The following is a 24,430-nucleotide window of genomic DNA, read 5'->3' on the forward strand; positions in this document are numbered from 1 at the left end:
AGGATGTTACTTTACAACTTTTCATTGTACTCTGTTGTAGCCAAACTGAACTAGACTTTTACCTTGCTGGATTTGAGCATGGCCAGTTGTGGTGATCCTGGAGGAGTGCGATAAAGAAGCTCAGAGGTGAAGGCTGCATTTGCGATCTGCATGCATTCTTCCAAGGTCTTCAGAAAAGTATTGCAGGTTGATTTCAGCAGAGTTCCCACATCAATTCCCTCCTACAAAATGACCAAAGTGAAAGACTCTTTTGTCTTGCCAAGAAAGACAAAGTCTCATTGTGTTATGCCTTTACAGGTTTTTATCCACAAAATAATAATAATGTACCCACCTATTTTGCTGAACAAATATGTATATCAGTTATTTAAAAAATATTTTGAGCTAGCCCAATTTATCTATTTATCATGCACAGGCCTCATGTTCTATCTGACCCTTCACACTCATCCACTGTTCCATCTAAAGGCAATAACTTCTTTCTGCTCAGTAACATTAGAAGAGCACTGTGCCAGCTACTGGGCACAGAACTTCTGTGGAGCTTCCAGGAAAACATACAACACCTGCTTTCAGCATGGAAGAATTCACAAGGTTTCAGCAATTAGAATTCCTTTAAAAACCTAATACATTTTTTCTTCTGAGTTACTTTATTTGTTCAGTGTACAGTTTATTTATTCAGGGCATTTTTATTCTGGATATTGATATTGATATTAGTAGGTTGTTCTGGAAAATGAGGACACACTCTAACTGGAGAATTAGGAGACCACATCTTAGTGGTCTCTATATATTTTTCTCACCTTTGTATGTCTAATAAGCTCCCAGGTACTGTTAATGGATGATACTCTTCATAAACAAGTTCCCACAGCATTTCTATAAGCACTTTCTTTCTGGAATTAAAGATTGCTACATTCACATTTTCCCTTCTCTGTAAACCAAGACTTCTCTACTCAGCACCAATGATATTATGGGCTGGCTAATTTGGGGGGCCTGTGAATGCAAGGGCAGAGCATAGCCCTCCTGTCCATTTAAAGATGTTAAACAGAATATCTACCCACTAGATACCAGTGGTACTCTTTCAATCATGACAACCAAAAATGTCTCTAGACATTACCAAATATTTCCTCGGAAACACAGCTGCTCTGAGTTGACAATCACTGCTCTAAATCACAAACTTTACAAGAACAGGACTAAAATGGTTTTTGGTCCTTAATTTCCCCATTCATCTTTACACAACAGGGAGCTGATTAATGAATGAGAGAGACCAAAAGGAAGTGAATCAAAGTGAATTAAATCACCTTTATTAAAAAGCATATATTACTAGTAGCATGGTGTTCTACTACCTAAAAAAAAAAAAATAATTAAAACCACTAAATAACCTGCAGATTCTTCATGTTATAGACATCAGTTGTCAGATTATAACTTGAGGGTAAGCAGAGAAGCTCTCCAGTTTATGTAGGCATTTTAATAGTTTAACACAAGAGAAATTCTTAATATGATTCAGGGAGAGTGACAACTTTATTAATAAATGTTACAAAATTCAATTCTTGCTAATGTTGGAGAGAAACTCTGTCTCCATCTATGAAAGCACTGGTCTATTCCAAATCACAATATTTACTGTGATATGTAAAATCCTGTCACTGTCACCAAAGATGACATATACGCACTGCTGACAGACACTATTGTAACATCTTAGTAGCCACAACTACAAAATGGTTCTGCAAGACATGTAAGATTCTATTTTTATAAAGGATGCAAAGTGAGGCAGGACATGGTGGCAAATGCCTGTAATCCCAGCCACATGGGAGGTTGAGGCAGAAGGATTGTCAAGTCCAAGGCCAGTCTGAGCCACTTAGCAAGACCCTGTCTTAAAATAATAAAAAGGACCAAGGGTGTGGCTGAGTGATAGAGGACCCCTGAGTTCGATCCCCAGTAGCAAAAGACAAAACAACAACAACAAAGTGATGTAAACTAGGGAGAAACACACTTTGGTATGTCAGTACTGAAGGTAAAGTTCCAAATGTTATCAATTAATTAATCCTGAATAAATTCCAGTAAGAAAAACTGTATGGTTCCATATGCTACAATACACATTTCTATGGTGAATTATGCTTTTTCTTCTAAAATTGTAAATATCAAGATAGTCAGGAATTACATGAGAATAATCATCACCTGTAAGCAAAGTGGTGCTATTTTTCATGTATATATACTATCAATAATATTACTAATATAATATTTTACCTCAGAATTAGAAACACCAGTTGTGGTCACTTCTTTTGTTTTATCTACTTGCTGAACAAGGAGGTCACAGTAGAGTCTTAGTTCCGACATTTTCGTTTTCAAGTTTTCAGTATTCTCAGCAAATTCTAAATAATGAAATAATGATAATGTAGTTATCAGAATGAATAACCAATTTCCTAGTCAGTATACTGCACAGAAGTGGAATATATAACCTGTATCCTAAGTCAGAGGTATATAGTATGAATTACAGATGTGATAGATAAAGAATGAGGAGCAAGAAAAACAGAAAAAGGACACATCCAGCATTTCAAAGTAATATACATTATTTCTCCAGACACATTAAATAATCACCAGCACAAAGAGGGGAAAACATTCTGCCTGACCTACCCAGGTCTGTACTGGAAGCAGAGTCACTGTTCAGAGTTTTGGTCTCTGTTCTGTCATCTAGTTGGTGTTCTCCTTCTCTGTAAGATGGGGTCAGAGCAGTCTACCTGCTATTGCACTCCTCTGCTCATATCTGGGAGAAAATGTTTTGTAATGTCCAATTACCACCAAGAACACTGCTTATTATTCTGGCTGAGGACTGGTTCACCTGTCCTGTCAACATTAATCACAATCAGCCATTATCAGTAAGGCACTCCAGACACCCTGGCACTGAGGGCTCAGATAAAATTACTACCACATCTCTTCCCTCTCCATGAAAATGCTGCACATTACCACATGCTGAGTCAAAGTTGACAGTCTCTATAAATTAGCATTAAAAACAACCAATAAAGAGATAATTTTACTAGGTCTACATGAAGAGTGAGACACATCTGCTGCAACTGTCATCAGAAACATTGCCTGATACACTTCTTTCCTCCTCTCCCGCAAGTCACTCTCTTCAATTGTACATACATGACTACAGGGATGGAAAAGCAGCAGCCAGAGTTAGGCAGTAAGCCCTGATACTCCTGCCCCTATACAAAGAGAAAGTTGTCCCATGGTTCTCAGGAGGCCCGTGTCAAGTTAATGAGTATCAGTAACAGTAATCTCACAATTAAGTATCCATGCCACCTCAAGGAGAGGTAGGAGACAGCAGAGCATTACTATTAGAAAACACTCTAAGCCAAAGCTTCTCTGGCTCAGCTACTCTTCACTGAAGGTCAACTTTGTGCCTTGTTGGACCCTATCTCATTTCATATCATGAATCCTCACAGATTAAGGTAGGTATGACCTCTTTTTTTTTTTTTTTTTTTTAGTTGTACGTAGACACAATACCTTTATTTTTTATATTATTTTTATGTGGTGCTCAGGATCAAACCCAGTGCCTCACACATGCAAGGCAAGAGCTCTGCCGCTGAGCCACAACTCCAGTACCGGTAATGACCTCTTTTTTAAACAGTAAGGTAACTGAGGCTCAGAAAGGTTAAGTGATCATGCCAAAGTTACATAGTCAACAGACTACAAAGCCAGCACACTCCAGTAATCCTAGTGGCCCAGGAGGCTGAGGCAAGAGAATCCAAAGTTCAAAGCCCTCTCAGCAAAAGTGAGGTGCTAAGCAACTCAGAGACCCCGTCTCTAATAAAATACAAAATAGGGCTGGGGTTGTGGCTCAGTGTCAAGTGCCCCTGAGTTTAATCACTGGTACTGCCTCCCCACAGCCCCTGCACACACACACACACACACACACACACACACAGGAAAAAAAAAAAAAACTACAAAGCCATCATTTCAATGTAGTTCTGTCTGACTTGAAAGCCAGACATGCTAAGAAAGAAGAGTTAGATATGGACTCTGATTTAAGTTCTATTGAGATACACAGCATTTAAATGATACAAAAAGGTGCCTATGTGGTCAGGGGCAAGATAACAAATAAAAGGAACCCAGAGATGCCAGTGGGTGATTCCCAAGGTTCCCATACTAAAGAACAATCAATACTTGCCTTTCTCCTTCTGGGTCCTACTGTCTGTCAGACAAGCCTTGGCTGACCCCAGGGCCACCAGCCACCGTTGTCTCTCAGCCACACTTCTGGCCTTCAAGTAGAAATACTGTTCCCCAGGTATTATCAGGTCCATGCGGGTATTATCTACAGAATGAACTGGAAGCAAGGCAGAAGGAAGTCAGAGACCTAGAGAGGATAACTGTCTAGGTAGCCTCTACCTTATCCAACTTTTTTAAAATCTTTGAATCATCAATTTTAACTTTTGGGTTAAACTGATCATTTATCAGACTACGTTACTTTGGGCCCAAAAGACTCAAATGCTAGAGTTTAGACGTGGTTTGTCTTCTAAGGGTTCATGTATTGGAACCTGAGTCCCCAGTATGATGATATTAAGAAACGGCAGAACCTGTGAGAAGTGGAGCCTAATCAAAGGTCACTGGGAGAACTACCCTCAGAAGAAATTAATCTACTTCTCATGATACTCTGGTTAGTAACTGTAGGAGGGCTGTTATAAAAGAACAAAACCGGCTCCTCCCCAATCTCTCTGGCTTCCCATCTCACCATTTGATCTCTCCCTCTTGTACAAGATCCTACCACAATGTGATGCAGTTCAGGGAGCCCTCGCCATACCAGGATGACACATTTTGGACTTTCAGTCCCCAAAACTGTTAGCTAAATAAATCTCTTTTCTTTATATATTCCCAGTCTTGGGCATTTTGTTAAAAGTCACATAAAACAAATTAATAAACATGCCAATGAACAAGGGTATGTTCTTTATATACTTGGATTTATTGAGAAGCAATCAAGAACACAATTTTTTATTGTCTTCTACTTCTTTTGACAAGTCAGACCAATGGTATAAGAATTCCCCTAGAGGCTAGGTATGGTGGCACACTTTGTAGTCCCAGCTACTTAGGAGGCTGAAGCAGGAAGATACCAAGTTCAGGGCCAGTCTGGGCAACTTAGTGAAGTCCTATCTCAAAATAAAAAGGGCTGGGGATGTAGCTCCATGACAGAGCCCATACCCCTGGGTTCAATCTCTCAATCTCTCTCTCTCTCTCTCTCTCTCTCTCTCTCTCTCTCACACACACACACACACACACACACACACACACACACACTAAAGATTCCTGCAGAACCTTTTAGAAGAAGAAATACAAACCATATTCTCCAGCCTTCCTCCCCAATTCTTATCTGTTTTTCTTTTGAGCTACATGTGCTCATCATGTCTCAAGATTCCAAAACCAAGAAGTAAAGACTATATGCAGGTCTATAAGATATTTGTTTGTTTTGAGTGCTAAGCATAGATTGGGCATGGGTGTGCACGCATGCACATGTATGTATTTATTCATCCTAATTTAAACACAGAAATGTTTGATACTTCAGTAAAATGACTTAAGCAAGCTTTGCAAATAGCTATTGGCCCAAGGTGGGCAGGTGACTAAAGAATGATTGCTAGCTGATTTCTTTGTTCTCATTTATTGTGACCACCTCTTAACCAATTTCCTTGCAAGAGTTGCCTACAATTTTAAGTTGCATTTACAAGCCTTTCCTTTGGGACATAATACTACATAGCTTGGTCTTTACTGCAGGAGCAGCAGAGAAAGGAATGCAAAAGTTAATGCTGTATTTTTTTCTGGGAGACAGCAAAACAAAACTAGCAAGCCACTTATTTCTCACCTTGAATTTCACAGACTGCCATTTGGATACTCCCTTTGCAACCTTTCCAGGCATCTTCAGGAGAATCATAATAGGATAATATTCCCCCACAGAGAAGGAACCATCGAGGCTGCCAACCTGAAAGCATAAGCAAGAGTACTATGGTAATTAATGCCTGCAATGTGAGGTGCCTATCTGACACAGAAAGTGGAGGCCTAACATAAAATACCAGGTCTCAGTGGAAAAGAGCCTTTTATTGCAAGGGAAATTCTAAGAGAAGATTAGGAAAGACCTGTATGTTTGGTTTATTTTTGCAAAATTAAAAACAAAGGACCCCTTCTCCAGGCATATTTTTAGTCACATGAGGCACAGAAGTTTGGAAAGTCAGTAAAAAGTACAATGATGATTTTCTGAGTAATAGGATTTATAAGTGAGTTTTATTATTTTTGTTTCCCTAATACAATACATCACAAGTAATGTTGAACTTTTTTTTTCCCCTAGTGCTGAGGATAGAAACCAAGGCCTTGTGCATGCCAGGCAAGTGCTCTCCCATACAGCAACACCACTAACCCCTTAGTAGATGACTTTTAACTTTTCTAGAACAAATATTATTGTGCCCTGAACATTATTGTTATCACTCTCTTCTCTTCTGATTAAGAAAAAAAAAACATCTGAAACTTAGAAATAAAACAACGAAGATAAGGATGCCCTTTCAGCAAAGATCATATAGTATGCGGACCAGTAAGCCTGCCTTAAGTCTTAAATTTAGAAAAAGTAACTTCATTGAACTTAACTATTTAGTATTGATCCATCAAAACAGACTGATCTTAAAATATTCAAGTTTTAACTCCAATCATGTCAATTCTGAAGAATTTAGGGACATCTCATCTTGTCCTCTTCCACACCTTATATCCAATCAAATAAAATTTATTTGTGAATTCTGAAATGGTTCTTCATAAAATGTCATTCCTATCTCTGCGTAAGTCTTTCAGGTCTCTTTGCTTGGGCATAGATATTTTTTTCCTCTCTCTGAAATGCCATAGCCCTTTAGGGATATACTTCTCTCATGGGACTGTGCTGTGGCTGTGGCAGCCAGAGAAAAGCCACAGGGCTGCACAGGTATAGTCATCTGATGGGCACTTGGGAATTGCATCATTTGAACCCAGTGGGAAAGACACCAGCTGAGGTCCAAATGAAATCTGTTTATTATATTATTAAACAGGGGATTACCATACTTCCTGAAGCATCCCTGGCCTAATATTATGATATAAGGAAGCTACAATTGTGATTGGAAGGCTGTACTAAGTTCAAGTGGAAGAGTCAGATTGGCAGGCAAGATGTTTCATTCACTACTTCCTTCATCAGAGTCTGCTCTTCTAGGAACAAGGATACTCAGGTCTGCCAGATACCATGTCTCTCACTTCCTTAATCAAAACTAAATAAACATTAATTTTCAACATCTACTCTCCCATCTACTTTCTCACAAAAGATAAATAGTCTTTTCTAAAGATTACTTATCTTTCTTGTCACATTTTATATTGAGGACTTCATTCCCAGGGATCTAGAACCTTTACTGGATGTCAAAAACCATTTGGCCTTAAAATTTCCATACTGATCTAAGTCAGTTCTTGCAAACTTTTTGGGATGAATATGTACATTTTTATTTCAGAAAATGCTTCTTTAACTTGGCTTCAAATTCAACAGAAACTTAAACCTAAAGGCTACCATTTTGGCACAGACAATGCAACCTAGGAAACCCAATCCATCATCAGATTATGTTCTTATGCAGAGAGCCAGCTGCCCTGGAATCAGATATTATTGATGTTTTAACTCTGTGCAAAAGAGTCTGATTATTTATGCCTTAGACTACCCTCCCCTCACTGAAAAAGAACCAATTTCTGAGAACCTGTTAAATGGTAGAGATCTTCTAAATCACCTAATCCAACCAGCTCATTTATAAAGAAATCTAACAGGTCATCCAATATAGTATACTGCAGAGCCAGGAAGAAAACTGTCTATACTGCCCCTTCTGGCACAAAAGCTCCCTGACCTTGGCTCCCCATTCGCAGAAAGCTACCCTGGTATAGAACCAGAGCATCTGTAGAGTATCTTTTCCCTTTACAGCTCAATTCTCATGTCTTTGGCTGGTGTGAATCGTTGAGAGCCACAGTTTAGTCGGAATGACGCCTGGCATTTTGCTAGAGGGAATGGTTGATAGGTGACCCTGCTCCGGGATTAGGGTGGATCCTGCTGCCTACTTTGCCCACTACTTTGGAGTTCCCCCGTTGAGTTCTCTGGGGGTTCCGGAAGAATTGGCCCGGTGGAGGGAGTGTGTTCCCAGGAAGTGTGTGTAGTAGTGCTGGTGAGAGTTCAGGAATAAAGAGTTGCTGTTTGAACCTACAAGGCTTTCTGGTGGCTCGGTTATTTGTGCCCAGCCACACTGCAGCAGTGAATGCTCTCCAAATCTACCACTCCTTTTGTGTAGAAGGCTTTCAGGGCATACTCAATTTCATGTAATATGAAAGAAAAAAAAGCCCTGCCAATTAAACAATGACAATACAGATCATGAGATGCATTAGTATTTCAGTTGTTGAAATGTGAGGGGAAAGGTATCATAAAAATGAAAAAAAAAATGTATTAAACTCAAACCTGAAGAATGCTAAATGGCCTCCCCTCCCACATAAAACACAGTTGCAGTAAGTTTTTAAAGTAGCTAGTAAACTATAATAGTAACTGAAACAAGACCTTCCTCATAACAGGTTCTGTATTTATCTAGGGGAAGTTATAATTATACAAGGGGAAGTTCAATATATTTTATTCTGTAGGTTGGATCTATAGAAACTGTGACCAAGAAAACACTTTTCTGCATAAAGTTTCTGGAGTTTCAAAAGGCACATAAAGAGACCACAAAAGTCTCATTCTCCTTAGACAAGATTTAAATGTAGAGTGATAGAGAGTACAGATTACTACTGAGACTGCTTTTTCGTAATGTGCTATACTGACAAACTGGAATACAGCCTAGCAATGACAAAAGAGGAGAAAAAAGGGCATGGATGATAAAGAGGACATTAATCTACTTCTTATTTTAAATTTATCTGCAGTTACCTTTGAAATGATAAAATATTAAAGTGATAAATGGGCAGATGAAAACCAGATCCAGCCCGTGCTCCCTTGGATTACCACTGGACTAATCTTATTCAATTCCCACTCTTTTTTGCTGTCCTCTATTAAAAGATGGAATGTGGTTGGGCATGCTGGCATGCCTATAATCCCTCAGGAGGCTGAGGCAGGAGGATCTCAAAGTCAAAGCCAGCCTCAGAAATTTATCAAGGTCCTAAACAATTTGGTGAGATTCTGTCTCTAAGTAATATGTAAAAAGGGTTAGGGATGTGGCTCAGTGGTTAAGCACCCCTGGCTTCAATCTCCAGTACCAAAATAAAAGATGGAATGTGGTATCAGTCAAACCTCCTGCTTGGAAGGATTAGATCATCAATGAGCAGAAAGACATCATGAGCAGAAAGAAACACCAATGAGCAGAAAGAGTTTGGATCATATCAACTACCACTGCCAGATATGGCATAAAGGAAAAATAAGAATATTTAAATACTGATTTCATACACTTTTTATTATTCTGGATTCTTTCACTATAGAAAGTATACATGACATTTACTTTTGGCAATTCAACATCCATCCAGTATATTTCTATTGCTGAAAACCTCCTTCTCCACACTTCATCCATGTAGTTTGGGGTAGGGCTGACCAACTCCAACCAGTCCTCAAGGACACTTTCAGATTGGGCAACCAGAGATTTACTTGGACTGGGGAAAGACAGAAAGATCTAGAGACTGTCTCTTTTTTACTTTTGTCTTAAGGATGTTTGCCTGGAGCTGCTGGCAGTCATTTTGTCATCACTTGAGACCTAAACATGATTTGCACATAAACGGAAAAGGGAATTGAGGGATTTGGGGGACAGAGGGTGAAGAGGGCAAATCTGGATGACATGATTGAGCCCCTCAATTATACTGTGTTGTGTGTTATGTTATGTAAGATACTCTTTGGGACTTTTCAGTTAAGTGAGCCAATAAATGCCCCTTTCTATTTTAAGCCTGTCTGAATTGGGGGTTTTCATCAAGCAAAAGAATTCCAAATTATCATATAATCATCTCACTACATATATAAAAACACTTGACAAAAAGTAACAAAACCTCTTTTCTTAATAATATACTAGGTAGAGAAGGGAATTTTCTCAGTCTTGGCATCTACCAAAAAAAGCCACAGCTAACATACAATATGGTGAAAGAGATGAAAAATCTCCTAAGATTAAAAATAAGACAAGGATGTTTGCTCTCAACACTTCTAATTAAACTCTGTACTAGAGATTGTAGCCAGGGCAAGTAGGCAAGAAAAATGAAATAAAAGGCATCCATCCAAATTGGAAAGGATGAAGCAAATCTAGCTCTATTCAGACATTCTTTTATAAATTTAAAACAAAAATAAACTCATGCAATCCACTAAAAACAAAACCATTAGAACAAATGAGTTCAGCAAGATGCTACATACAAATATCAATTTTATTTCTGCATAGTTGCCATGAATAAGCTGAAAACTAAATTTAATAAAAAGTCTACTCCCAGTAACATTAAAAAGAATAAACTACTCGGAAAAGAATTAACAAAAGTGCAAAATATAAATACAGCCTCAAACATTATTTAAGAAATTCAAAAATATCTGAAGATCATTATTCCAAAGCTGTTACAAGCTTATTCTTTTCTCACATAGTGCAAATATCTTTCTACAATACCGCAAGCAAATATTAGAGACACAGTCTGATTATGTTCCCCAGGCTGGTCTTCTACTCCTGAGCTCAAGCGATCCACCTGCCTGAGCATCCCCAGGAACTGAGACTATATGCACCTGTCACTACACCATACAGGCTTTTAAATTCAAATAGTGTTGAAGAATATGCATTTTTTTTCAATGAGCATAATTTTCTTCAAATTATGCACTTATATTTGGATCTAGATTGGCATTGCTCACGTTAATTTTGTACTAAAATTTGTTTTTATTCCCAACAAAAACTACTATTTTAAAATCAAAATTTCTAAATAGAAATGTTCTTATTTTTTTAAAGAAAATGTGACTTGTGAGTCATACCACTTATGACTAAAAAATACTGTAACTTTGCTTTCCCCCACCCCCGAAGCCTTGTTCACCCAAACACATCACTATAAAGGGGGGAATCTGTACTCCATTAAATAGATATAGAGAGCAGACTATGCCCTACTGAGTTGCTCCATAATGTGTAGAACACTAGTTTTTAGGCTGTGTTTAACCCTGACTTACTCCATTTTATAAAGCAATAGTTTGCCACAAGTTATTCCATTCTCAGTACTTGCCAAGACAGAATGACTATACACTTTGTTTGTTCAAGTAAACAACCATCACAGCACAATCTTAAGGCATAATCTGACAAAAAATTAATTTGCTAATAAAAAATGACCACCTGTAAATGTATCGAATTAAATCAGAAGCTCATGAATACTTGGGTTTATCAAACCCATTATCAGAGAAACCAAGCCTATAAGCTTATCAAACATACCAGACCACCAACAAATGCTACCCGCCACCTAAGACCCATAAAAGGAGAACTACCTCATTGCTGGATACCAGTAGCACACACCAACTAGTCATCAGACCAACCAGTGAATGCTTCAGGAGGTTGACAGGCAAGGAACTTCAGACTCTGTGGGAGTGGGGCTCAACTCATCTCCATTTTCTTGCTTGACAAGGCCCACCTTGAAACTGCCTACTGTCCAGACCTGGTCTAAAACAAGTTCTACACCTTGGCAGCTCGATGCCTTGAACAAGTTCTGACCAGTTCATAATCTTATTTGACCATCTGCAGTGATACTTTTTGCATTTCTCCTCTTGCCTTTTCTAATTATGTTCTCCTGAAACTGTGGCTACAGTTAACCCTTTCTTAGCGTTTTTGTAATCTATATTTGTGTTACAGATACTAACAATTAAGACTGGAATAAAGGAATATGTTATTGCCCAGCTCATAGCTACCAAGTGACCCATGAGTACTCAGTACTTGGTAAAATACAACAATGAATGGTGTAACTTGTGAATTTATTGTTATTAAATAAATTCTGACATTGTGGAAAGACACAAACATTTCTAGTCCATGTTAATGACATAGCTTGATCATGACAACAGATACTTAAAATATTTTAAAATTTACATAAAATAAAATCATTCTTTGGCAAACAGTTCTGAGTTTCAATAAATGCACAGTGCTCTAATAACCACCACAATAATCAAGATACATAAAAATTCCATTGTCCACTCCTCCCCAAATTTCCTTGTGCTATTCCTTTGCTGAAACACCCTCAGGGTGCTTTTAAAATGCTTATTAGTATATTACAGATATACATAATAGTTGGGTTCATTCTGACATAATTTGCTACATTTCAGTCTCTAGTGCCTTCTCTTTCCGATTCCTCCTTCCCAGGGTATATTTTGAAACAGGATCTTGCTAAATTGTTGAGGCTGGCCTCCAACTTGCAATCCTCCTGCCTCAGCCTTCCAACTAGCTGGAATTATAGATGTGTACCACTGAACCCAGCAAAACCTACCATTTTAAATTGAAGCAAAACAGTTATTGGTCTATTGTGACCCCTGATTTTCATCACCTTGCTGGTTTCCAGTGTCCAACCTGGAAGTTCAGTTACACCTCATGCCATCAGGGCCTTCCCCCATATCTCAGCTTCCCTAGTGGAGCTAGGGAAGGCAAAGCTTGGGGTTCCTTCGCCAGGTTAGTCAGTAACATTTTTACTGTAGCTAGGGAAGAGGGAAGAAAGAAGAAACATGCCTCAACGTAACATATAATAACCAAGCATTAGCTAAATTATAGATTTCTAACTTACATTAATTAATATACACAGCATTTTCTGAGCAGTTATAATTCACTGGGCTTGAAGATTAGAGAAAAGAAGATTCTATCCCTCAAGAATTAGCAAGCTAGTGAGAAGTAAGGTTTACAGATAGTGAGGAGGCTAACTATAATTATGATTGTATGAAATTCTTTTTAGGCCCTTCTGTTAGAGAGTGCTATAAATCAGCTCTTCTGTGTACTATGGACAACTAAACTGGATATTTTTTTCTGGACAGTGTTTCTTGTACATCCCACCAGCATCTTACTTAGAGTTAAGAAAACTTTGGTTCAAGTTTAGACTCAGAACATCTATATGTGCCATCTTGAGCAAGGTACTTAATTCCTTTGGGTATTGTTTTCCAATTTATAAACAGAAAGATAGACTAAACTGAGTTTCTAAGGTTCCTTCCAGGTTTACCACATCATCTTCCCTCAGACTATAATGTCTCTCTCAATAGAGTCAGCATTCCAGCATTCTATCACTGTCCAAGCTGCAAACCTGAGGGTCACTTCTGCCCCCATCCCTCCAGGTCAGTCACTGAATTCTTCCCAAACATCCTCACTCCTACTCCTGGCTTCAACAATCCACTATGCCCACAACAAAAAACAGAGTATGGAGTCACAGAAAAAATAGTCATGTAGACTTGGCTTGAGACTTATTACCCATGTGACTCTAAGTTCACTATCATCTTGTGACCCTTGGTTTATTCATCTGTGAAATGGAGGATAATGCCTCCCTCCTCCTCTTTCTTCACCACGCCCCAACCTCTACGTTTAACTCTCCAATCTCTCTTGTCATGTTTCAGCCAGGTTAATCTTCCCTAAATGCTGGTTTTACCTGCTGTTCTCTTCCTATTCAGAAACTCTTGGGTGATTCTACCATACCAATTCTAAACTCTCAAGCTAGGTTTATCAATCCAACCTCATTCCAATAACACTACAGTATTCCTTCCTCCTTGTCCTAGAAAAGAACATCTTTTTTGGTACTACTGTTTTCTTCCTTGAAAGTCACTGCTGCTTACTAGCAGTTCCCTCATCTTTCCCCTCCTGTCCATACCAATTGTACCCAATCTTTGGTTCCACCTCTTCCATGAAGTTTCCCCTCATCATTCCTGAAAGAGTTTTTTATATTTTTCTTGATAAAAGTATAGCTGTCTTTTCCCGCTGTTTTACAGCTTCCTTTTTCTTGCTCTCTTCCTTCTCACTTTCTGATTTCTTACATTGGCCTCAGATGTTGAAGGGCTGATGTCCATCCAAGTTGAATATATAGGCCAAGAGAGGGAGAAAAGCAAAAAAGAACATCTCCAATGTTAACCTGGATGACTAAAGACTTAAACATTCCGGCCTGTCAGAAGTGCCCCAAATTTGCCTTTAAGATTCTGGTAAAGACACCAGAGGGTCAAAGTCGATACCTAACCTCCTCTAGGGATCAGCTATATACAAAGTAGTCCCTCTAAGTCTTTGCCAAGTCAAAATCACAGATTTAACTGGAAGTGCACTGCATTCTTTGGAAGGTTTTCCACTAGACTACAATTTCCTTTAGCACATAGATCACATCCTACTCCAAGCAGTATCTCCAACATGCACCCAGGGTCTGACAAGTGATGCTCAATATTTCTTGAATAAATGAATGAATGAGTAAAAGAAGAGGGATACTAGTCAGTGTTAAAAATAGATTGGTGAAACCATGTCTCTGGCATTTAAAAATCAACAAAGGGCCCTTTGTCTTAGACTATACTGGAACAATTCTGAAGGAAATGGAGTGAATTCTCAAGCAAATATTTTGTATTCTTTAATGTGAAATAATACTGAGGTCAGGCCTCTCTCTTTCAAGAACTCTATATATTTTCCATTATCTCCATCTCTTCTAGTGCTGCCATACACTATATTGAAACTGAATCCAGGAAGAGAAACACCCGGGCATCACAGGGTTTTTTTTTTTGGACATACCCTCCCTATTGTATCATTCGTCTATTTTATATACTAAAAGAGCTCCATAGTTTGATTTTCCAACTATATTAAATCTATTCCTAATGGAAAGTAATGATAACAGGAAGTGGCAAGTAGCCCAAGAACAATGATCCCCAGTCTTCACCACCGCAACGAACGTAAAGGAATCTATGGATCACTCTCAACATCTGACCTTATCACATATCAGATCAGAGGGAAAAGGATGCCACTTTTGATGGGGTGACAATAATATCATGCTTTCATATCTCTTAAGTTCCTTAACAATTATTAATTTTTTTCTGGAGGCAAAAGCACAGACCAGCGGAACATGAAATTACATGATCTATAATTATGATTAATCCAAAGGGAATCATAACTGTAGAGTCACATAACTGTAGAGTCAATTCCAAAATTTTGATGATTTATTTAGATCTTTTGTTTTATAATTTATTAAGTTCTGACTTTCAAAGGGAAGATTTAGGGAATTCAGTATACACATATTCTCAGAAGTCATGCCGCAGTTTCCACACAGAAAGATGAATACACAGAGACTGAATTTTCCAGGCATCATTAATCAAAACAGCTATTTAATTAACCTATTCTTAAGTGAACTATGTTCCAGCAGGTTCATATATACTATCCATTTTATCAACTTAACAAACCTAGATATGCCTATTATTATTGCTGTCATTTTAAAACTGAAATGCAGGGAGATTAAGTAACTTGGTCAAGGTGTCAGCACTAGAAGTACTAAAGCAAAGGTATGAACTCAGGACTGTCTTCAACCTTTTGTACTTAAACACTTACATACTCTGGCCTGTAACTGTGCTATAATTTGTATCTTGAAATGGCTCTAAAGGTTCATGTATCAAAGACTCAACCCCAAGGCGGTGCTACTAGAAATTGTGAAAATTTAGAGACATGACATTGAAGGAGACTGTGGAATTCTGTCTTCCTCCTGTTTTGCTTCCTAGTCTTAAGGTAAGCAGTTCTGATCTAACATATACTCCTACTATGATATACTGACTTACCACAGGCCTAAAGCAACTGGGACAATAGATTATGGATGGGAACCTCCAATACTAAAATAAACCTTTTCTCCTTGTAAGTTAATTTCTCAGGCATTTATTTCATCATAGTAATGGAAAACTCACTAACACACTGTCACTAAAACCAGGAATTTAATGGGTAAAACTTAACCACCAGATAGCTACATGTGAAAGAATGAACTCATGCCAGGTGCAATGGCACACTCCTATAAACCCATCGGGCTTGGGAGGCTTAGGCAGGAGGACTGCGAGTTCAAAGCCAGCCTTAGCAACTTAGCAAGGCCCTAAGCAACTCAGGGAGACTCTGTCTCTAAATAAAATACAAAAAAGTGCTGGGATGTGGCTCAGTGGTTAAACACCCCTTTTGATGGGGTGACAATAAGATCATGCTATCACATCTCTTAAGTTCCTTTAAAAATTATTAATTTTTTCTGGAAGCAAAAGTGTGATGCTTGGGTGTTTCTCTTCCTGGATTCAGTTTCAGTGTAGGGCACCACCAGAAGAGATGGAGATAATGAAAAATAAGAGAATCCTTGGTACCTGGTACCAAAAATAAATAAATAAATAAAAGAATGAACTCATACCCCAACCTCATATCATACACAAAAATTAATTCAAAATTGGATCTTAGATCTAAATGTAAAAGCTTAAAGTATAAAAACAAAAACAGAACTAAAACTTCATGATCTCGGATGAGGCAATAGTTTTTTAATATATGATACTGAAAGCATAAGCAATAAGAGTAAAAATTTTATAATTTGGTCTACTTCAATATTTAAAAATTCTGTGCCGCATATGATATCATTAAGAAAATGAAAAAAAACCCTTCAAAATAAAAATACTTGCAAATCATACTTTATTACAATTGTATACTATATAAAAACTTATATTCAGAATAAAGAGCTCTTGCAACTCCATAATGAGAAAATAACCCAATTAACAAAAGATGTGAATAAACATTTCACCAAAGAAAATACACAAATGGGTGGGCTGGGACTGGGGCTCAGTGGTAGCGCACCTGCCTGGCGAGTGTGAAGCACTGAGTTCAATTCTTACACCACATATAAATAAATAAAATAAAAGGTCTATATTGGGCTGGAGTTGTAGCTCAGTGGCAGAACATTTACCTAGCATGTGTGAGGCACTGGGTTTGATCCTTAGCACCACATAAAAATAAACGAATAAAATAAAGGTATGCTATCCATCTACAACTACAAAAACAATTAAAAAAGGTCTATCAACAACTAAACAAATTTTTTAAAAAAGAAAATATACAAATGGCTTAGAAGCAAACGAAAAGATGATCAATATCATCAGGAAAATATAAACCAAAACCATGAGATATCATTTCATACCCACAGCCATCCTTGGGTGGATTACATTGGCATCACAGCCTAGTGAATAGGAGAATCTGGTGTCTGGGAACTTCCACTGGAAATTTCTTCTGGCCAAGACCACCCAGACACATTGTGAGCCCTATTCAAGCTCTACCTGGTCCCACATAGCACTGGAGATGGGTTGACCTGCAGCAGCCATACAGCCTCTCAGAGATGGGTGTGACCTGCCAAGATGCCAATCAACTTGCTGACTGCAAAACATCAAGAAGCAAGACTCTATATTCCTGAAACTTTATCCCTGCCTTTGATGTGCCCCCTTAAATAAACCACTGGAGCCAATTTTTAATTGTCCAGCTCCAGATCCTATGTGGCCTGGATCTATCAGGTGCTGTACTTTAAAACTATAATTCTGATTCTTTGTCTTTTGTTCTTCACTAATTATTTCTGATTTATTTTCTCCAGTGGCTTGCACCCTCCTGGGCAGGAAGGAGGACCCCCCAGCAAGGTGCTGGCCGCCTCCCCATAACCACTGATATGGTGTAATTAAAAAAAAAATCAATAACACATGACAGCAAGGATGTGAAAAAACTGAATCTTTGATTGCTAATAAGACTATAAAATGGTTTAGCCACTTTGGAAAGTTATTTGGCAGTTCCTGAAGTCATTAAACAAAGACTCACTATATGACCCAGAAATTCTAACCTAGAAACATATCCAAGAGAAATGAAAACATAAAAACTTAGACATAAATGTTCTCTTCAGCATTGTTTTTAATATCTCCCCAAATGGAATAACCTAAATGTCCATAAACTGAAGGATGGATAAGCAAATGTGGTACATACATACAACAGATGTTTTATTTGACAATAAAAAGGAATGAAGTACTAATACATGTTCCAACATATATGAACCAAAAAAAAAAGCCAAGGAAAAGAAACTACAGATAAAGACCACATATATGTTTTATAATTCCATTTATACTAGGAGAGGCAAATTGATGCAAACAGATTACAGACCACTCTGAGCAAGGGACAGGTGTGTGAGTGAGTTTTATTGGGGTTTCTTTTTAGAAAAATGAAAATGCTCTAAAACTGGATGTGGTAATAATTTATACTCTCTCTATATAAAATGGTCAATTTTATGGTACCTGTATTATTAACTCAAAAAAGATGCTAAAATTACAACAAAAAATGTTGACCAGTAGTAGTTTCCTATTCTGAATCACTCATATTCTAGATGTCTTCTTGGCACTGTTTACAGCACAAACATAGACCAACAGTCACCTTTCTCCAGCTGTGGGGGTAAGCAAAATTATAGCACCTTCTCAATAACAACCATCTGGCCAGCATGATACAAGCTTTTGTTATTTCTGAAATGCAGTGCTACAATGTACTTGTGCCCTAACCTGCTGGAGACCCCAAGAAGTCTGCAATTGGCTGGAGCTTTCAACAGCAACCCTTCTGTCTGCAGGAAAGGAACTTGAAACTGCAAAGTGAAAAACCCAACTCAAAAAATCTCCTTGAGGCAAAGCATATGCACAATTTTGGGCATTTAAAACTTTCCTCACTCCTGAACTCCTTTCAACCTCCTATTCCCAACTAGCTTTATATTCTAGGTCAAATATAGGTACATTATGCATTAGCAAGAATTATATAATGATCAAGCAGCAAGCACCTTTAAAAGTATTATGTAATGGAGCACTGACTCTAGATGCACTTATCATGTAAGCCTGGGCTCATCTCATTGCTCTGTGACTCAATGTCTTCATTTGAAAAATGGAGATGATAAAGACAACTGCTTTTCAAAACTGCTATGAAGATCAAATTAGTTAATATATGAAAAATGTTTAGAATAGTGGCTGGCACACAATAAGTGTGAATAAGTTTCTTAATATTCTTAGAATTATAAACTGGTAAATTTATTATTTTTATGTAGGAAAATACTACAGCTCAAAATGGTAAAATGACTGCAGTTGGCAATGATGGAGATGGTATTTAACTTCAGGTCTCTGACTCCCGGGCCAGCACTCTACAGCATTAATGTATAACCTTGCACACATAATACTCCTTGATTAAATTTTAGGTCTTGAAAGATAAAAATAACAAGCATATAGAAGCTAGCAGTAGCATATTGTATATGTCACAAAATATAGGGTTTTATAAAATATTTAATTCATTTCCTTTGCAACTTAGATTTGATTTGCTAACAACTGAAGAGACATTCAACACTAAATCCAGAAAACCCACTATTCTGCCCTTCAAAGGGCAGATGGCTAAGAAGCTTTATTTATTTATTTACTTATTTTGCAGGGTACATAAATATGTCTAGCAACTGAGTGAAAAGGAGAATACATTTTATGTTTCTTCACTTTAGAAGTACATTCATGCAAACTATTTAGATGCCATTCTTGGGACTTAATGTTTCTAACATTCAGTAATCAATACCTATAAGTTTAATTCAAAAGACTCACAAAATAACTATGATATGGCAAAACAAAATAAATACAGCAGGAGAGATACGAAGATATGACCAGAAAACTTTCTACACTGCAAAAGAGTAAACTTGTTTAAATATTACCACTTTTCTCTGACACATGCACACACATATACATAGACAATCACACCAAAATGTATAAATCAGTCTATGAGGCCCCATAATATTGGGCCTCCCACACACCCAGCATCTGTGTAGTCTCTGCACTCTTCTCAGTTCTCCTATCAGATGTGTCTACTTTTCTTTCCTCAAATTCACTGATCTCTATTCTGGTCTGGGAACTTCACACTGGCATTTTTTTTTTTTTTGAGAGAGAGAGAAATTTTTTAATATTTATTTTTCAGTTTTTGGCGGACACAACATCCTTGTTCATATGTGGTGCTGAGGATCGAACCCAGGCCGCACGCATGCCAGGCGAGCGCGCTACCGCTTGAGCCACATCCCCAGCCCACACTGGCATTTTTTATACCTAGAAAATTCTTCCTTATAGCCTCCAACTGCAGTTCTGCTTTGGTCTACCCATCTAGCAAGCCTGATTTGTCTTTCAGGATCTGATTACTCAAAGCAGTCTTCCCCAACAACCTAGACTAGCCTCCTTGCCCCAGCCCCATCACACCCACTTAGACATGCTTCCAATCACTTATCCAATAAATAAATATCTTTCTTATCCACCAGAATGTAAGCTCAAGGAGGGGAGAGGCTTCCCTTGATCCTAGCAAAGTATCCAGCAAAGTACCCATATGAGGTGAATAAAATGAACAGTTTCTGGGGTTATAGCTCAGCAGTATGGAGTTTGCCTAGCATGCAAAAGGCCCTGGGTTCAATAGATCCCCAGCACCACAAAAAAAGGGGAGAAGGATTTAAAGTATCAAGTGATAAACTGATTTAACTTCTGGACTCCAATCTGACACAAAGTATTCCATATTAAGCTATCCACATGATATCTTAATAGGGAATAATTATATATACATATGTTATATATACATACACATTCCAAATATGCAAACTATATTAAATAAGGAATAGGTTATGAACTCCTTTTGGAGAAAAAATTCAGAATGGACATAATCTTGAACTTGGATTACATATATATATATATGTGTGTGTGTGTGTGTGTGTGTGTATGTTTAAAGTTACTGTGTGCAAAGTCACAAGAAAAAAAGGGTAATTTTAAAAATAAGCTTCAGAAGAAGAAAAAGTAATGATATAACCATCAAAGTTTGTTATTGACAAACATGCTTTTTTTAGGAGACCAACTAGCAAAGGAGGGTGGAGGAAACAAGAATCCAATATGGTCCTCTAGGCTATTACCAATCTTTTTCAAAGCAAATTCATCTCCTAATGAAAGAGAATGTGCTGAACCATAAAACATCCAGAAAAGTAGCCAATGGCGTGATGGAGTTCTATGAACAGCATGCGCAGAAGAAGATGGCATGTAAGTCAAAGGAACACGCAATATAATATAAAGACAGCTGTCTGTGAGCTGGGCTCAGTAGCAGATGCCCATAATACCAGCTACTCCAGAAATTGAGCTGGAAAACCAGAGGCCAATCTGGAAAGCTTAGCAAAACACTGACTCTAAAATAAAAAGGACTGGGAATATAGCTCAGTGATAGAGCACTTGCCTAGTGTATACCTCCCCCATCTACCTCTGGCAATGGCTCCAGCGCCCCTTTAAAGTTTCCACCCTAAAACCTGATAATATGGACTCTTTTCCAACAGAACAGATGATATGCACACGTTGTGACAAGATTCCAAAAGATTCTTGTAGAGAAATTGTGTTTTAATGAGGGATACACAAGGACCATCTGGGGGGAGGGGAATTTAAAGGCATTTCACTGTTAGGAAATAGGTATTGTACTAAGTAACTCAATTCTTTATAGAGAAAGGAGGAGAATAAAAAGGAAGAAAGAAGAGGTTTTAAATGGAGAGGGAGGTGAAGGAAAGGTCTGAAGAAAGAAGTGTTGAGAGTGAAAGAAAAAAATATAAAAAGAAAAAAAAAACTTTTGTGAGGGAAAGGGGTCAAGGACTAGCAACTAGATTTGATTCAAGGGCATAAGATCCACACATCTCAGAGCTTAGGGAGAGTTCAAAAGGAAAATTTCCCTGGTCAAGTCTCCACCTCTTAGATTAGCACAGTGCTAATCAGCTTCTGGTGTTCACCAAACTGAAGTCCAGCTTTGAGTTAACTACATTTCATCTAATCCAAATGCTGACATGCATGGAGGTCCTTGAAGCAGAGGCCAGGTCTTCTAAAGAAAACACCTCTCCTCACTCCAGTAATCTCTCTAGTAATGATATCAGGAAAAATAAACAGAATTCATTACTAACTATATATGATGCAAAGGGAAGAGATTCTGGGTACACCCAACAGGTGGACTTTTGTCTGTACTGTGACTTCCTCAAAGTTTACCTGCCATATGATCCTCTCAGACACACTCATCTTCCTTAAAACACCCAGTGCATCAACATACCTTTAAACAATTATCCTAAGAAAAGGTGGGAAAATCTCCCCTCCTTTATCAGATATTGGGAACATTTCTGGTTTCAAACATATCGCCATTAAAATTGACCATTTTCTGAAACAAAACATTTAATTGCAAAGAAGGGCCTAATAGTTTCCAGCATATTTAATTTTTTAAATTAAATACTGTTGCACATATAATAAAAGTGCTCATTTTCAATCATCTTCCACAGCTGAACAATAGTTTTCAACCTTTTCAAGACACGAATAAAGTACTTCCAGAAACTGGAAAGGGGGTACTATTATTTAAGCCATTCTGCTCAGCACTATAAGGAAACACCTGCTCATATTTGCATTTATTTTATGGTAGTTTCTGAATCTGTAAAACAAAGGAAATGCTCAGTGAGAAAATAAAAACCTCAGGCATAATGTTGAACTGAAACTGGGTAATCCTGGGTCTCCTCGCAGGTGACTCCAACAGTGACCAAAGCCAAAGGGCTTGCACCAGAGACTTTTATAAAAGACCTTTCACCCCTGGAATTCCAGGTGACTGCCGGCAGGCAACTGAAATCTGGCTAGGAGCCTCGAGATTCCGGCTCCCTGGCTACAATGTGGGAGACTCCCAAAGGACCCCAGAACCGGCGCCAGCGCCTTCTTCCCCGGGGCATCGTGCCTTTCAAGGCACCTCAAAACCCGGCTTTCTGTAGCTTTCCGAGAAGCTATCATGAACCCAGGAGAGTCGTCTCCGAACCAAAGGGGGGTGCCACGGTCCCGTAGGAGAACCGCTCTAGGAGACACGCCGGGTCCGAACCAGCCTCGGCGGTGTCAGGAGGGGCGGCGACTCCGACCCCACGGGCAAGTCCCCACACCGCCGCTCAGACAAAGGACCCGCCACTCACCGCTCAGATAGTTGGTCCACTTATACAGGACGCCCTCCATGGCGCCCGCGCCGCGACAGGGCCGCTCGCCCACACCCCCCGGCAGCCTCACTGGCCCCGGGCCCTGAAAGCGAGGGGCACCGGCAGCAGGGCCATCGCCCGGCACGGCCCAGACGCCCACTGCTGGCGCCCGGGCCTGGTGCGGGGACGCCCGGCCCGCCTCACATCCTCGGCCCGGGGGCGGGGTCACTGCGGCGGCCTGGGCGCCAGAAGTAGCGGCTGGCCGGTGGGCCCAGGTGGTGGGGCCGGCACGCAGTCCACCAGGGGGCCAAGGCGACGGGCGGGCTCGAGCGGCGACCGAAGCCTCCAAAGCGTGGCGAGTGCAGCCGCGGTCGCCGGCGGTCTCCGCGCTCCACCTGAACCCGCGACCCGCCCGTCCTGGGCCGCGTTTGCGCATGCCCAGTGCGCCGCTCGCGCGCACGTTCCCAAAATCCACTCCGGGATTTCGCCGCGTCGGTGGCGTCGGGTTGACGTTAGGGGAGAAGCTCTCAGGGAAATTGAGTCATGGGTGAGGAGGGAGGTCCCTGAGACCCAGGGTGAGACAAAGTTGACTTTCAGGGCATGTATAGGGGACAGCTTGCCATGTTTGAAGTTCTCCTTAGGCTAGTCCCTAAGGGTTCACTTCTTCAAGGTTGTCTGATTGATTCCACCTACTTGGGGTGTCCCAACAATAGGGCGAAGTGACCTCGTTCCCAGGCCGAGAATTTGGGAATTTCAGGACAGAATGCTGAGTGTGAGGCCAGTATAAATAGGTGCCCAAGTGTGGTCCCTTGTACCTTTGGCTTGACACCACCTAGGAACTTCTTAGAAATGCATAATCTCGCCCCCAAACCTAGACCTACTGAAACAAAATCTGCATTTCAACAAGCTCTCCCTGGGGGAATTCTTAGTACACAAAGGTGTGAAAAGGCAACGGTTCTAAGAATATTTGATCAGGAAAAATGTTAATCGTAGACCAAGTAGAAGGAGAAAATGTGTACAATATTATCCAAGTTGCTTTAATTATAATGTCACAGAAGCATGCACGAAAAAGTTACAGTGACTAATTGTGGAAGATTCTTTTCCCTTAGCGTGAAGTTGCCAGACTTAGTAAATAAAAATACACAAAATTTTTGGTTATTTATCTGAAATTCAAATATTCGTCTCCTGTACTTTATCTGAAAATCCTACTTTGGTACTTTCCAGTTTCTTCTAAATTGACTACAGTGAACATGTATTGCGTTTGAAAGCAATCGAATTATGTAGAACTAGAATATTTAAACTAAGAGGAGGGTGTGTGATTCCTAACCATGTTTAGTATTTCTTCTTTAAAACCTGAGTCTGCACGTCCTTATGTATTATTTGCCATCTACACTAAGAGCACTTACGTGACAAATTATTACCGACCATAACTTTTACGCGGTGTTTGGAAAGAATTAGATCCAGTTTGAAGGCGGAGCTCAAATGC

At 39.2% G+C, this 24,430-nt stretch overlaps 1 protein-coding gene across 9 annotated transcripts in view; it reads right to left on the bottom strand.

The window, feature by feature from the left end:
* PLEKHA8 (pleckstrin homology domain containing A8) overlaps nucleotides 1–23,375 on the bottom strand; it is a 57,336-nt gene extending 33,961 nt beyond the window's left edge. For all 9 annotated transcript variants that reach the window (XR_014020978.1, XR_014020979.1, XR_014020980.1 and 6 more), the window contains exons 1-5: nucleotides 22,945–23,375; nucleotides 5,837–5,953; nucleotides 4,157–4,312; nucleotides 2,233–2,357; nucleotides 63–221 (exon numbers count right to left, since the gene is read on the bottom strand). Coding sequence is in view for 2 of the 9 variants with exons in the window: in XM_081285432.1 (XP_081141558.1) it covers nucleotides 63–221; nucleotides 2,233–2,357; nucleotides 4,157–4,312; nucleotides 5,837–5,953; nucleotides 22,945–22,984 (597 nt within the window). In the remaining 7 variants the exon portion in view is untranslated. The remainder of the gene's footprint in view (nucleotides 1–62; nucleotides 222–2,232; nucleotides 2,358–4,156; nucleotides 4,313–5,836; nucleotides 5,954–22,944) is intronic.
* Between the last annotated feature and the right edge of the window lie 1,055 nt (nucleotides 23,376–24,430).

Source organism: Spermophilus citellus (assembly GCF_964194105.1).
Source record: "Spermophilus citellus genome assembly, chromosome: 3".
NCBI lineage: Eukaryota > Metazoa > Chordata > Mammalia > Rodentia > Sciuridae > Spermophilus > Spermophilus citellus.